General features: G+C 39.8%; 1 protein-coding gene across 2 annotated transcripts in view; it reads right to left on the bottom strand.

Annotated features, from left to right (window-relative positions):
* Window positions 1-6: 6 nt before the first annotated feature.
* Window positions 7-16,554, bottom strand: part of IBTK (inhibitor of Bruton tyrosine kinase) — a 50,021-nt gene continuing 33,473 nt past the window's right edge. For both annotated transcript variants that reach the window (XM_009646073.2, XM_035901478.1), the window contains exons 25-28: window positions 10,311-10,463; window positions 1,671-1,739; window positions 1,425-1,557; window positions 7-1,075 (exon numbers count right to left, since the gene is read on the bottom strand). In XM_009646073.2, the coding sequence (XP_009644368.1) occupies window positions 950-1,075; window positions 1,425-1,557; window positions 1,671-1,739; window positions 10,311-10,463 (481 nt within the window). In that variant the 3' untranslated portion in view covers window positions 7-949. The remainder of the gene's footprint in view (window positions 1,076-1,424; window positions 1,558-1,670; window positions 1,740-10,310; window positions 10,464-16,554) is intronic.

The raw sequence follows: 16,554 nt of genomic DNA, 5'->3' as shown, positions 1-16,554 counted from the left end.
TGTTTAAACGAGGCACAGAGAACTTTGGAACACACGATACTGAAAGCCACCTATGACAATCTTTGAAAGTTAGGTGTTTGCAAATTCCACAGTCAAGCATTCATCCCTATAGCTTTAACAATGAGTACACAGATCTTTTATTTCCCCAGCATTTCAAGTGAATTGTACCTTAAACACAGTGATTCTAAAACTGTACCACATTTACCGGAATAAAACTACAGATGAGCTAATTAAGTGCCTCCACGTTCTATTCAACTGTGTGCTTTACTTCACAACAGAGCGGGCTGCTCAAAGGCCAGTCTCACAACAGTGACAAAACATGCACAACTGAACTGAGAGCAGGCAACGGCAGGGCACTTAGGCACAGCGTAGAGGTTCGTCGTGGAGCATGACAGTAAAAAGTACTGGCCGCAACAATCAGGGAACCAGTACTTGCATACATAGCTTAAGGAAAACTGCATCGTCAAACTGTACTTTTACATGAAGTTCAAGCACAAACTTTTTCCAATATTCCCCATTTGCCAGAAAGCTCTGAAGAACATACTCCCCCCCGCCCCAAACTTTAAAGATGTATAATTCTGTACATTCAATTCCACATTAAATCACAAAATAAGCACTCGCTTTTCAGCCACCTGTGAATATAACAAAAAACCTTCACAATTTAAGATTAGAAAATGCATTTGCAAATCTACAGCTTCATGTAACATTACTAATAATATGTCTTGCTAAAGAAATTCTCTCAAAACATACATACAATATATACTGGGGGTAAAGGACACAGTGAACACGTTATCTCCATTCTTTCTAACAAATACCTAGTGATTATGTGCAGTGTTTTAATGCTGATGTTAAAAATTACGTGATTCCTGTTCTTCCAGTCCCATTTTACTTGTTACAAGAATTAGAACTTCAGAAGTGCACATACAACATGGACTGTGAAGAGTACAAATTAGTGCTTGTTCCACATAGGTGCTGCTATAGGTCCCTGTGGAGCCCTTTCAACGGTCACAAATTCATCAGGGTTGTCAAAAGCTTCATAGTGGATCAATAAATCTTGAATAGCACATTCCTCTATCTGGAAGGAAAAAAAGAACACGTATGCCAGCGTCAGATCGACACTTAACACCAGTATCGTGGTTATGAAGGGGTTTGGATTAGATTAGACAATTTCCAGAGGTTCCTTCCAACCTCAACCATTTTCTGATGCTGTGAATGCATTAATCATGGACTCAGTAGTCAATTTGACTTTAATATAGGCCTTCCTTATCAAACAGCAATGTGAAGTTATAATTAAAGATATTTAATATCATAATGCAAATGATACTAAGTGTACCAATACATAATTCATCTTAAAAACTGATCTCTGAAACAGCCGTTGGGAACTCCTTGTGTTACTTCACAGCTGCAGTAACTTAGCACTGTACCTGGATCAAAGCCAAAGGTTTTTCTCTGCTCCTAATAAGAGCAGCTTCTTGCTGGAGCTCTTCCTCTACGATAGCTGAAAACATGACAGGTGCTATCACAGGAGAGCTGGCTGGTGATGCTGCTAACCAAGGACTGAAAAAAAAGAAAAAACCCAAAACAAACGACATCATGAGGCAACATCAAGAACAAGGTCAGCATAACACACAGAAAACAAGCTCCAGAATCTAAGCCACTGTCAAACTTACTTATGACTCTCCAGCTGTGGAGAATCCAGAACATGATCTTCCAGACCTGAGCTACTTCTAGTGGTGCACCTGGAAAAAGGTAGGAAAGGAGAGTGAAAGTCTCTGACAGAGCATTCTCCTACATCATACTGTGAAGTACAAATTTACAGTAGGCAGTTACAAACGTGTAGGGTTTTTCCACAAGAAAGGCATTAGGATGCAATGCTGAATTTGTCTTTAAGTGTCATACTGTGACTAGAGGGGACACTGATGCTCATTTCTGACTACCAGATGGATATTTTCAGCTTGGACATTAATTCTGGCACTTCCTAACATTTGAAAAAAGACTTTAAAACAAAACAAACAAAAAAAAAAGAGTCTTTTTTACATGGAAAATGGTCAACTCAGTTATGCACTAACACCAGTGACTACAAATGTTTGCAATCCATACGAAAAGAATATGGCTTCAAGACAAAAAAAAACCCAAAACCCAAACAACTGTCCTGTATTGAAATTAAGCATTTTATGTAAAGGAATCAGTGCTACAATTATTTCCTCAAGCATAAGCCCAGAAATTATGGACATTACATGTCCTGCAACCACCTCCCACATTCATAACAATAGCATAAAACTAGAACTAACCGAATTGAAAAACAAATCCTGAAATATCAAGAGAGTTCCCAACAGGACGGTATTTTATTCAGTTGCAAAATGTTAACCTCTCAACAAAAAGAATTCACATCTGGTACACTGTATGCCTTAAGAGACAAGTATATTTGTCAGAAAAATCCTACATCAGTAGGAGGAGAGGGACCTATCCCCGTTACTTAATACCTATCATTTGCAAATTTTGTGATTTCCAAAACTCTGTTACAGCATACGATGAAATGCTAGCAGTCTTTTTTGAATTAGTCTATGGCATTGTAAAAAACTCTAAGGGTGTTGGTATTTCAATAAATCAGTCTCAATTTTCGTTAAGGCTTTGGTAATCTTCTGTAAGTGGCCACAAACTCTTGGAAAAGAGGAAAAAATCTATAGAAAGCTAAGAGTATTCCAGTAACTGCTAAGTTCTCTGCCTGGAATATTTTCCTCAGGATGCAATTCCAAGGACAACAAGAACCATCATTCCTACCGCTAAGCAACGAAGGCAAGATCTCAGCAAATCTGAAATGCAACATCCAACATCCATCATAAAAAATGGCATTTAAATGAACCATGCCTAGATTTTTGTCACAAAATACAATTTTGCCCTCCAAATAGTCAACTACTCAAAGAACAGAATGAGCACAAATTTAACTGCTCAGAGAAAAATATACATATCTGCAGCAACAGCTGCCCAGGGCATAAGAGTGGACTTCAAAAGAGGCTTTCTACAGTGTCACTTCCTTGAATCAAACCCAGGAGATACACCTTCTGCCAGGTCACACCGCTGCTGTGTTTCCACCAGGAAAGCACAGTTCACATTAGTCAAGATGATCCTTCCCCTCCATTTTCAGTGATTGTGATCAGATCAGACACTGGCAGGCCAGCCAGTGATAAACTGTATGGAGAGGAAACCAAAAAGGTGTGGTACCCTCCAAACTGGACATTTCCAGATAACCACTATTCCAAAGCTTTGGAAGAACTGACACATGAAACAACAGCTCCATGGCATGAGCGGTCAAATCTGCTGTACCCTTTTCCAGATTGAGTATCTATATAGCTGCAGTTCCTTTATTTTGACCTCATTAATATGCAATGCATTCTCCATAGGTGTTGAATCATAGTTAAAAATAGAAAAAAGGTAGAAAATCAGTACCTTGTAGATTTTTTTTCTGTTTTATCTTTGGTAAAAGAAAACCAATGGCAGGTTAGAGAATCCTATTTTATTTAAGAAAGGCATCAGGTCATGCCAAATAAGTGTGATAAATGAATATCGGAATTCTGTAAGACACTGAGTCAAGTGCCACATAGCCATTTATTCTTTTTTTAAAGAAGTTTCTTATACCTCTCCTACTTAGCTAATTCCTTATTCACTCTACAGCTGGGTTAATCATTATTTTAGAGAATAAGTTAACTAACAGAAATTTAACCAAGTTAACATTGGTGGACACAATAAGTAGCAAAGCTCAAATGAGTAGAAAATATTAAGAGATGCTATTAATTTAGCAAAGTATAAAAATGAACAGTATGGCTGTGGAACAAAGCAATGGAAAAGGAAATTCAGAAGTATGAAACAAAAGACTGTGTGAAGTGAAGGCTGTAGTAGCTATGAGCTGGGAGTTTTTCAGCTTGAAGGGGAAAAAAAAGAGAATCCAGGGTGTACTGATCATGATAAAGAATCAGAAGTATGTGGCTGGGAAAGAAGTTGTTTCCATTTGAAACAAATAGTTTTGCCAACATATACCACACTGGACAAAGCTTATTTGGATGAGCTTTCAGGTTTGGTCTCTTAGGTTCAAGGAAGAATAATCTAAACTGTCATAGATGCAGAGAAGAAAGAGTAACTGATATTGAGTCTTTCACTGATCGTTTTCCAAGAGAAGACTAAAAAATATCTCTTAACTTTGCAAAGGAAAGAACAAGAGAGAATGACTACATTTCATATAGACAGTATATGGACTGATTTCTGATATACAAGGACAGCCTCCTCCAAACACAAAACCAGATCATTTCAATGTCCTTTAAGTCAAGCAAGCATAGCAGAAGGTTTGCAGGAATGAACAGGCAACTCTACATGGAGTTCACATTCAAAAGGGACCCATATAAACCATGGAAGCAGGGACAGTCTACACCAGAGGAAAACAGCAATATTACTGCTGTGCACAGGGACAGAGTTGTAAGAGCCAATGCTCAGCTGGAGCTGAAACAACTGAAGGATGTGCAGGACAAAAGGAAGGGCTTTCTATATTAGCAAGAAGAAAAACAAACCAACCAACCACAGAGGTTTCCTGATGACTACAAAAAGCTAAAATGTTATACCCATTTTCAAGGAGGAAGATATGGGGAACTACAGACCTATCAGTCTCACATCAACCCTGGGGAAGGTTGTGGAGCAAATCCTTCTGGAAGTAATTTCTGAGCACATGTGGGACAAGATGATGACTGGGAACAGCCAGCATGGCTTTACGACACAAGGCAAATTGTGTCTGACCAACCTGATTGCCTTCTGTGATAGGATGACAGGTTCTGCAGACAACCACAGAGCAGCGGATGTCATGTTCTTTGGCTTCAGCAAGGCCTTTGACATGTTCTGTTAGCATATCCTTAAACTCAGTCTGAAAAATATGGACCTAGTAAATAGACTCCAAGATAGGTGGAAAATGGGCTGGATTAAAGGGCTTCAAGGGTTGTGGATTAGTTGTACAAAGTCCAACTGGAAACCAAGTACTAGTGGTGGTCCTCAGGGACCAATACTGGGACCAATCCTATTTAGCGTCTTTGGTAGAAGGGAGCATGCTCCTAGCAAGGCCACAGATGGACGGGGAGAAAGGGTGCATCAGTCCATATTCTGGATGCCAGGCTGCCATTCAGAAGACCCCCAAGAGGTTGGAGAAATGGGCAACCGAGAACTCATGAATTTCAAAGGCAAGTGCAAAGTCCTGTATTTGGAAAAGAATAGCCCCACACAGCAGTACAGGCCAGGGGCTGACTCACTAGAAAACAGCTCTGCAGAGAAGGACCTGCTGAGTCCTGGCTGACAGCAAGTCGAAGATGAATTGGCAGGTACCCTCGCAGCAAAGGTGGCCAACTGCATACTGGGCTACAAGAGCATAGCCAGGCAGTCAAAGGAAGTGATTCTTCCCCTTTATGCTGTATTTGATAGTCTACATACAGAATATCATACCCAGTTTTGGGCTCCTCAGTACAAGAAGGATGCTGTCAGGCTGGAACAAATCTAGTGGAGGGCCACCAAGATAAGGGGCTGGAGCACAAGACAAAGAATTGTGCTTTGTTAATCCTAAAAGAAGGTGGCAAAGGGGAGATCTCACTGCTGTCTTCAACAACCTAACTGGAGGGTAGAAAAAAGATGCAGCAAGAATCTTCTTAGAGGTGCACAGTGAAAGAATAAGAGGCAACATACACAGGGTGCAAAATAGGAAATCCCAGTTAGACAAATGGAAAAAAAAAAAATCCCACTATGGGGATGATCATACCCTGGAACATGTTGCCCAGAAAAGTTGGGGTATCTTCATACTTGGAGGCAGTCTGAACTCAACTGGACCAGGCTCTGAGCAAAGTGATCTAGTTTGACTTATTTTGAGCAGAAGGCCGAACTAGAGAATCTAAATTATTCTATGATTTCAGCAGCAGGGGACTACTTTTTAGTTGAAACCTAGAAAAAAACAGCTTCCAGCTTTTACTGCACTTACGAAAGATAGTAATGTAATAAAAAGCAGGAAAGGACCAGAGAAAAGGAAGAAGAGGAGACGAAGGCAGTTTTTTGCTTGCTGGTTTGTTTAATTAAGAGCATGTTTGTACAACTTACTAAATGCCTTTATTCTGGAGTCATCTCTCAACTTTATCTCTTTTTCCACCTGCTTTAATAATGCTCACCTTCCTGTATATTTGACAGTAACCAACATCTACCCAGCCCATTCGACAGCTATGCTCTTCTTCCCACTCAAAATCCAAACAACTCACAGCACTACTATAATGAATCCAAGTAGATTGCTGTACTTAACAAGCCTGTTTCAGCACAGATAAAAAGTTCTTTCCAGAGTAAGACTTCTAAACAAACCAAAAAACCCAAACAACCACCAAAAAAACCACAACAGACATTTCCAAAAACTGGACTTAATAGTTCCAGCGTCACAGCACACACTAGTGATCAATTAAAAGGTAAGTTTAAATACCTGTGTCATGTCCCTCAATTTAAATGTGGCTTTAAAATGTAGGAAGCAGTTCAGATATTTTGAGGCTGCTTGTACATACGTACATCTGTGTTTCTTGCTAGCAAGACACTCAGTCCAGATATTAAATCAACTGCAGATATTTCAACATGCTAGATTAATTCCTCAGCTGGCATCAAAATAACTAGGAGAAATGGAACAGACAGGAAATGGGAGGCTAGCATATACAGAAAAATGGAAAAAAGCCTCAAAAATATAGAACTTGGAAACCTGGAAGTCTTGAAAATTAAAGACTGATGCAGAGACATAAGTGGTTCTGCATGGAAACAAACCAGCCAAGTATCATCAGTACTGAACCAACCTGATTAACTCAGTTGGCTGAACTTGCCGTGACTCCGGCACAGCCACCAAGATGTCCCAGCACTCAGCTTCCCAGTGTTTCTTGAGGATTTGTTCATTTGAAGCCAGTTCAGGTCCAGTGCCTCCCTGATCTAATGACTGCTCTCAGAAAAGGAACGCAAAGCCTGGTCTCCTGCAGAACCTCTTGGGTTTTGCTGTACCATTTGAGTCATGTACTACTCATTAGCTCATTATTAGCCATGCCAGAACTAGGCCATTCCCACGCGAAGCCACAAAGACTTGTTTCCACTAAGACTCTTCACTGCTCCCTGGAGTAACACAGTGAAGACAACCCAGGCTGCCACAAGTTAAGTCATGTCAGGCCTATGTTTTCAGCTTGGACTATGAGCTACACATGCACAGCTGCACAGCGTAACTCCCAAGGCTGAGCTGTCCCTGGAAACAATGCGGCCACATCCACACAACCCAGCTTTTGGGCTGAGCTGCCTCTGGACTCAATCCAGTTCACATCTCCACATTCATGACATGGTTCATCTATAGAAAATTTCTGGGTTGCATAAATTGGAAGGTGACAGTATATGGAAGAGTGTTTATGCAACCACCAAAACCCCTTCAGCCAGAGACTTAAGAAAATTGTCAGTTTAATTACTGCACAGTTTATTGGAAGAAAAAAAGACAAAGCAGGAACAGTAGCCACACAAGTATCTTCAGTGTCTCATCAGTGAGTCTGACATCAACAGATGAGAATTACTTGTGCCCTACGCACATGCAATTTCCTTTCCTTAAAAAGGAAGAGGTAAGGATGTGGATAATTAATCTTCACAGAAATAAACCTTGAATGCTGCAGGCAAAAATCAGAGCCTACTGTGACAGGAACTGTACAGCCAAAGAATAAAATTACCTCAAACTAGAAACTCAACTCCTAACTTTCAGATGGATGAACTAGTCACCCAGGCTCTTTATACCTAATAGAGAAAATAAGCATCTTCAGACACAATTCAAAACAACCTGAAATAGCTCTGGAAGTGCCACCTTTTCCAACTGATTATAGTCAATCTAGTCATCTAGGCCCCCCTAGCTTAATGTATCATTTTCAGACAGCTAACGTATTAGGCCTGAATTCAGCTCAAATAATCCACTTTGAGAGCATGCAGACTGGCCAGACTGCACAGGCTAGACAGAGCAATGCAAAAGGAAAAGAAATTACTTTATGAAGATCACAGAGCAGGTGTGACAAAGCTAATAATAGCATCCAGTGCAAATTCCCCTATCACCAGCCCTTGCTGCCTCCCACATGACAAAAAGCTTTATTATTTTTCTAGCAACAAAATTAATGATACCTGCTTTTCTGAAGATTTGTGCTTTGTGTCCCTACATCTCCACTTACCACAATTACTTTGGCTTTATCCTTCTGTTCCTGAAGAATGCCTACCCATCACATATATTCTCCAAATTCCTCCTACCTCTCTAACACCATCACACACACAATGTTCCTATATTTCTACTCTTGGTTTGTTCTTTATTTACCAATAGGACACGTACTACTTCTGTCCTAGGGAAACACCTTCTACACAAGCTGAGCAACCAAGAGGAAAGCCCAGCAGAGATTTCTTTTCCTTATGGAGGGGACACCCTTTTGGAGGGGGATGGAAGAGGAGTTCATAAGAAAAACTGGGAGGTAATGGGTGTCAGGGCTCCCTGTGCACCAACAGGCTCTGCAAACTCTTCTCCCTCATCACAGCTGCCTTAACTTGAGTCAGGCTGCTATGACTATGCTCCCCTATGAAGAAAAGCTGAGAGAGCTGGGCTTGTTTAGCCTGAAGAAGAGAAGACTGAGAGGGGTTCTCATCAACACATACAAATATCTCAAGGGTGGATGTCACGAGGACAGAGCCAGACTCTTCTCAGTGGTGCCCAGAGACAGGACAAGGGGCAATGGGCACACACTGAAGCACAAGAGGTTTCAGTTGAATATGCGGAAGAACTTCTTTACTTTGAGGGTGACAGAGCACTGGAACAGGCTGCCCAGGGGGGTTGTGGAGTTCCCTTCTCTGGAGATATTCAAAGCCCGCCTGGATGATGTCCTGTGCAACCTGCTCTAGGTGAACCTGCTTTAGCAGGTGGGTTGGACTAGATGATCTCCCGAGGTCCCTTCCAAACCTTGCCATTCTGTGATTCTGCGAATAGAGTTGAGTTGTAAGGAAGAGCTGTGGCTCCCCCTCTTTACTCAGGAGCTGAATTTAAGCTCAGCCCCTCAGTCTTAGGCCTTTCTTGAGCTACACTGCCTTGCTGTTCCTGACCCTGACTTGACTTACAGGTTTGACCTCAACCCTGCCTCATCCCAACAGACCTGTCTGCACTGACTGACTGTGGCTCACCTTGGTTTCCATCACGGAGTCTACCCAGCTCACCTCACTCTGGCACAGTGGGGCTGTGCCCTGGCCAGGGAAGCCACAGCCTGGGTGGTCCTGCTGTCACCCTTGGCTCTCCTACCACCGTGGGGCAGCTGCCCTGCGCTGCTTCCAGGCAGTGGTGCAAAAGTCTAAGATTTTTCAGGCCCTCTGTCTCATAAATATATTTGAAATACATAGCACTCAAAGTTACTAATGATAGGGGGAAAAGATGCAGGTGGGTGGGCAACTCAGTCACACAGACCTTCAGGAATAAGGCTGAGATTTCTTTCCTCAGCTTAGACATTTATTTTAATCTAAACCAGAGGTTTTATTGCAGGTAGCGAGAGGATGCATGGCTAAAACAATTTGACCAAGGAGCAATATTGTCTAATAACTAAACATATAATTCACATGCACCTCAGAACAATTTTTTTTCCTTAGAGTTGTAGTCCCTCAGTAATCATAATACAGAGATATAACCAATGCATCAATATTTCAGTTACCCCTCTTAATACATGAAAAATTGCACTTAAACGATTGAGTCATCTTATATGAAAACTCAGAACAGGAAACGCCAGAACTGTGTTTAAATAAACTGACTTTATCCACTCAGTGGTAACACAGAAATACTCTTAAGCAAACTCCGTTTCATGCATGCCATATCTGAATGCTAAAGAATATCTAATTTCTACATAAGTTAGAAAATACAGGTTTATAATTTTTATACATACATACATATACAAATGTACACACATGTGCGCATATTTTCTTTGGAGCCTGAAGTGTTTGTGCCCATACACACATAGACACACACATACGTGTCCATATATACGGACACAAACACTTTGGACCTCAAACAAAATATTAACAGTGGCATTAAACTGCTAAATTAAGTTTCCTATTCATAAGAGTATTCTGTTCATAAAGTCCCAAGAACAGAGTCATTAAAAGTATGCTTACAGGATTTTTTTTTTTTTTAAGGACAATTTTATGCTTTCTTATTTCAGCAGAATTTAAACCGGTTATTGTGGTTCTTGTATAATGGTTGATCAATTAGGAAAAGATTGCTCTCTCACCTTATGGTGTTTTGGACTGATGAATCCTCAGTTCCTTTATATCCAGCTCTTTTGATACCAGTACCAGGTGAATTATTTGCACTCATACATTTTTCTTCTTCCATTACAAGATCACGGAACGACTTTGGCAAAGCAGAATGTAATGAAGATGACCTTAAAAAAAAACCAAAACCCACAATACACAAGCAGAAGAACAACTCATTTTATACTTGCACTTTCCAATTCCACATTGTTCCATGATTCAGATAGCAAAGAGGGCCTTCTCAGTTAGTAAAAATAAAACCACAATATTACTTAGCTTTTGTATCTCACTATCATGCCTGCTAGACCCCATTTGCTAAAATAAGTCACTTTGGGTCAAATAGGTAAACATCAGAAAATAAATACCTATGAGAACATAACTGGCCAGTAGCATGCAAACTTCATTAGAAGTTAAAAAAAAAACAAACAAACAAACAAAAAAAAAACAAACCCAACACCACAACCTCCTAAACCCACCTGTCCATCTATTCCCACCCCAACCCATACTCTTAAAAAGCAATTGTATTTTCACAGTAACCTTGTCTTAGCCAAGCTGTACCTTTTCTAACAGTATTATTCCTTGAAAAGGATTCTCATAAATAACACAGTGCTCTAGTACTTTTGTTCTAATACTGTTAGTTTACCACCATGAAAGTCAAGTATAACTGATCTTCTTTCTCCAAGATGTTGAATGAGTTACTCATACCTGTTGGAGGCTCTATAAATCACTTAATCACAATTCATAAAACTGACATGCTTCGCTGTCTTTCACTTGCCCAAGTATAATGTGCACTATTACTGAACTAGAGCCTGCATAGTTTCTTTCAAAAATAAACCAGTATGAAAATACAGCAATTTAGCATCATAGCTATTCTCAACGCTTTCTGATCCAAAAGCCTTTTTATTTACAGAATTCAAGGCAGTTACCATTAGTCTTTCCCTTACCCATCAAGACTTTGGAATTAATTTTTTTAGTTAACTTTACTAAGCATAGCAGTCCCACTCACTGTCAAACATACAAAATACAGACTGGAAGAATAGCTCTGCTGAAAGAAACAAGAGATCAATTACAAGCACTACGGAAGTAAAACAAGCTTTCTATACAATATTAATTGTTTGTGCAGCTGCCATAAGAAGGGAAGCATTTGAAGCCAAAGACTTTGAAACTGTATCTATGCGGTACACAATTTAAGATAACAAACATGAGGGAATTAAAACACTGCAACATTGTATCTGAAATCTTACAACAAAAGCATCTGAAAGTTATATATGATGTCTGAACTCCCTGCTAGACCACCCCACACCTAAGTTTGGGGGGGTTTTTTGTTGTCGTTTTTTATATATTGCATGAGCAGTGCAGAAGGTATAGAAAGCAGAATGGGAAGCTCCAGATGAAGGGGCTCAGTTGTTTTGCACATCCTCTATTCCTACCACCAGCTGGCACCTAAGAGTCCAGGCAAGCGTTTGACCAGAACTTCCCCAAACTTATTACACTTATAGGCAAATGGTTCCCTTGGGATCTGCTGTTAAAGAAGCTGCTTCTGCTACTAGCAATTTAAATAGCCTATCCATTTTCATGACAATTCTGTACTGCAATCAGATCCACTTGTAACACCTCACCAAAAAAGACCCCCAAAAAACCCAAAACAACCCTCCCCACACCACCAAAAGAAAATCAACCCTGCATCATTCTCAGCTTGTGAACCTATCCAAAATAATTACCAGTGGCTTAAAATGGTTAGGCTTAAATTGGTACAAATTTTCCTAACAGTAACAACTCTAAATTCCAGCTTATCCTGCCTGATACATTGTTGTTTCTATCCAATTTGTAGCATCAGAAACACTAATTTATACATTTATTTTTTTAAAAAAAAAAGGGGAATATGACTAAGTTTCTTGAAGCTGTAACTGCAAAACTTCAAAGCATGAAGTTCCAAACCAGCTTGTTGAGATTTCAATATAAGCTGGAATACTGACAAACTGACAACCTAGACATTAAAATACACAATTGTTAATTCTCCAGAAAGACTTCAAATTTCTTTATGCTTCCACTCTTGAAAAGCCATAGCCTCTCCTGAGCTTAAAAAAACCAAAACAAATAAACATCACCTCCCTCGATCAAAGTAGGTTTGGAGAACCGATAAAGTTAACACCTAGCTTCTTGCATGACATACTCTGAAAAGTATTGCTACAGGTGGTGGGGTGGGGGGTGTCACCCTTATAATTTCCACTTTTCATCAGAGGAGGAAACATAGGTTCAGTCTGCTAAAAACTATGAAACTGGAGGATTCTTTTGGTGGAAAAGGTAGGACACTGTGTATGATAGACTCTGTCTTTTTCTCAACCAAAAAAAGATCTGGAAGGTCCCACACCCTCCTGGCAAGTGCGCTCACTGCACATCCAAGATGAGTATCTCATTTCATTGGAACACACGTTCTATGGCTTTGACTATATTGCACACGTGGAAAGCTCAATCTATTGCCAAATGCACTCTAACAGTCCATTGTGAATTATAACTTTGCAAATATAATATTAGAGCAGATGAGTAACACCATTCTACCTTACATACAAAAATACTTCGAACAACTAGCAGGGGTAATCAAATAATTGATGGTTTGCCTAAAGCAACTTAAAGTTTATTCAACAAATGCTCCCTTCCAGCCACTGGGCATAATTTTAAATATACCTCCCACTGGTTCTTTGCTTGAACTCTTGAGCTACCGGCATTTTCCGTATCAGCAGCCAGAGGAACGCTGCAGAGAAACGTACAGAATCATGTGTGGTGACCACATGAGCGTTAGACTGGATTCCATCCTCCTGAAGCATACCCTGGCCTTTCCATTTAAGATGGTTTGTGTAACACAGAGCCCAGCTCCTTTCACAAACCACTGAATCTGAACCTTAAGATCACAATATACTTTACTTTCTAGAGACACTTAATCTAAGCATATTCAAAAATCAGTCCAACCTTGCTTTTTAAATGCAAGGAACAGTTCATAGGCAGTTGGCAGTTTAAAATTAAGTAACATCCAACAGGTAAAGTATTATCTGTCAGAGAGCAGATGAATAGCATGACTAGTCAAACTATTCAGATGTCAGATCAAGGACATAGGCCCTATATTTTTATATGTCTTTTATCACAGCTTCTCTTAGTATCTTATTTCCTGTATTAAGAAGTAAATCATTTAACTAGAGGCATCTAGCTCACACACTTAAGTCAATCAGTACAAATACTTCTAAAGAATCATTTATCTTACATTGAAAAATAGGACTTCAGGAACAAAAAAAATAAAAGCCTTCTGAAGAAGCCCAGGTAACTAGATACGCTACGCAATGTCCTCCAAAACCTACTTCAGGCTTTGTTGTATCTAAAAGTTGTATATGAAGGGGAGAAAGGAAAGACCAGTCTAGTGAAAGACAGACGCCCTATGCAAACATCCTCCTGCGGAGAGGAGTTCTTGTAGTCCCTTCCCTTGATACCCAAAGTCTGTCAGAGATAACTATATAAAACTGCAGCTTGAAAATGGCTAGTAAAACAAAAAAGGAAATTAACTGATGATATTTAAGATGACTGGCTGAAAATACCCATGAAATACCTACACCAGTGATCACTGATAACATCCCAAGCTACAGTATGGCAGGTATGGAGAAGTTCCTTTGAAGACTCCAGAGAAGACCCACTTGTGACCACCGAACACAGAAAGGCCCCTGCCTTTGCTGGGTGCCTGAGGAAAAGGTGTATTTCATGGAGGCCCCAGTCCACCTCATCAGCAGCACCCCTGGACAGATATAACTGTCCTCCTACATCAGCACGGACATACCTCTGAGTCACCCATCAAGTAGTGCACAAGAGCATCGCCTCCCTGGTACTGCCATGCTGAGTCACTGATGGGTAGAAAGGTGGTGGGTTTGTAACAATGCATAAATTAGTGTGTGAATGTGCCAGTGTGATTTGTGTATGTAAGGCTGCATACAATGTCATTGCAGATGTTAGGTTACATATTGTTTGTGTGTTATTATAACATTAGTAGTAAGATTAAAAACAGTAGATGGAATATTTTTTTTTTAAAATGCAATAAGGGATAGCATAACTCAGTATTTCCTGTGTTGGTCACCACCTGATTCAACCATCAGTCTCTCACAGCAAATTTTAAGCCTCAGAGCTATAATTGCCCTGCAACACCTCCATTAGCTAAGCCAAATAACTTGCTGCTTGACCTGCAGTGTCACCTATGTAAAGCAGGTAGCATGTTCTTTTGAGTATTTGAGAGGATCGGTGTAAAGGATTCTGAAATTCATCCACTCATTAGAATTCGTAACACAAATCTTGCAAACCTTGTTTCTCCTATTGTGGAGGTCCCAATTACAGTTCAGAGGTCAGAAAAAATTGTGGGCTTTGCCCAATATTATATCAAAATAACTTTTGGGGGCTAGGGAAGTAAATGAGACCCTAAATTTTGGTACTAGGTGTACCTGGTTGAAAAAAAACTGAGAAGACAGATATCTAAGTCCTGCTTGTATAAATCAAAACAAAATACTTCAACCTTTTCTTAGATTCACCTGAAATATGGTGTGATGGCTATTTTTAAAACCTGGTCATATCAGGCAGTTCATTTTTGTAAATAACTATGGTAGGAACGTACCTCTATAACTTTTAAGCTGGACACCAGAAATACATGGTATATAACTATTTTGTTTTAGTTCTAATCAACCCATGATATACAGATGCTTACAGAGATTTCTTGTCCCTTCTCTCACTGGCCCTTGTTGGGATCCCAGCCACCACTGTCAGAATCACCACTTGAAGGACACGTCATGCCACACTACCTTGAATTCACCAAACAACTGCCCATTTTGGATCAGACTGACATGATCCTTGGTGGGCCCTGTAAAATACTAAAGCCCTTTAACCATAAGGCTGAATGTACTGTATGGTGTCCACTAGAGGAGCAAAGCTTGCTCTGGTGTCATAATGGAAGTAGAATGCCATTTTAGAATCAATTACTACCTGATTTACAATGCACAATTTTGGGATGATTACAACATACTCTCACAGTTTTTCCCATACGTTACTGATAAGTATTTTGAACACCAGCTCTATTTTACCACTGTTATGTTCTGGGATATTACTGTTATTACTATGGTCTTAAACTAAAATAATAGCATATCAACAGACCTAAGTGAAATCTGAAATAAATCTAAAGGCACTTCAAACTCAAGGTGCTGATCATAACAACATCCATCCAAAAAAGAAAGATAAGGTAACAGATACATAAAATGGAGCAGAGAAGCAAGCAGTTCTAGATATTACCCTAAACCCTTTTAACACAGAACACACCTCAGGAACCAACTACTGCCAGGAAGCAGCCTACCTTTTCCTCAGCCAGCTAGTGAGATTTTTTTTCCCTCCCTACACTCATTAAATAGCTAATAGACTATATGTCTGTTTTGAACTTACAGGAGCATAGCAGAAAGGCAAAGATTCCAACAGATGCTTATTATTTCTGAAAGGAGCAACCAATTCGTATAAAGGATCAAAGGAAAGAAAGCCAAAAGACACAAGAGGGAGACAGCTCTAACTGTGGAAAAGAGATCTATCCTTTGAAAGACAGACTCCTATTTTACTTTGAAATCTATCCAATACAAAAGGAAAACTACTACAATAGCATTTAACCCAGCTAAATTGTCTAAAAAATACTGCACTTAAAATAAAGTGACTGTGGTGGGTATGCAGCAAGCTTTGTTCCCACTGAGGCATAAATAAATAAGCTCTAGAGAGAGGAGGCTGACTCCCAGTTCTTTTAGGGTACCGGTACAGAAACAATCTGCAATAAAAGTCTAGACCTTCTTGAACAAGGGAAGGGGGAAAACTGCCCAACATTTACCTCAGGTTAAGAGCATGCACATAGGTATTAATACTCTAGTAAATAAACAAATTAAATTTACATAGCTTGCAACTTTTACAGTTATACCTTTATGCTTTCATCCAATACCAACTGTAAATGTGATGAACAAGGCATAAATTGGGCTAGCACGTCATTACATTCATTGTTGTATACCTCATTCATTGAACAGATGATGAACCATTTTTCTATTTGATACTGTGATATTAATTTGAACATTTAATTGTGTGTAATCAGCATTAAAAGTAATTTTAAACCCATTATGCATCTTTCCACCATAAGAATTCTTAGCAGCATCCATCACTCCCTCCAGCTTCTGG

This window comes from Egretta garzetta, unplaced genomic scaffold (assembly GCF_000687185.1).
Source record: "Egretta garzetta isolate BGI_Z169 unplaced genomic scaffold, ASM68718v1 scaffold9, whole genome shotgun sequence".
Classification (NCBI taxonomy): Eukaryota; Metazoa; Chordata; class Aves; order Pelecaniformes; family Ardeidae; genus Egretta; species Egretta garzetta.
This window is presented reverse-complemented; position numbering and strand designations above follow the sequence as displayed.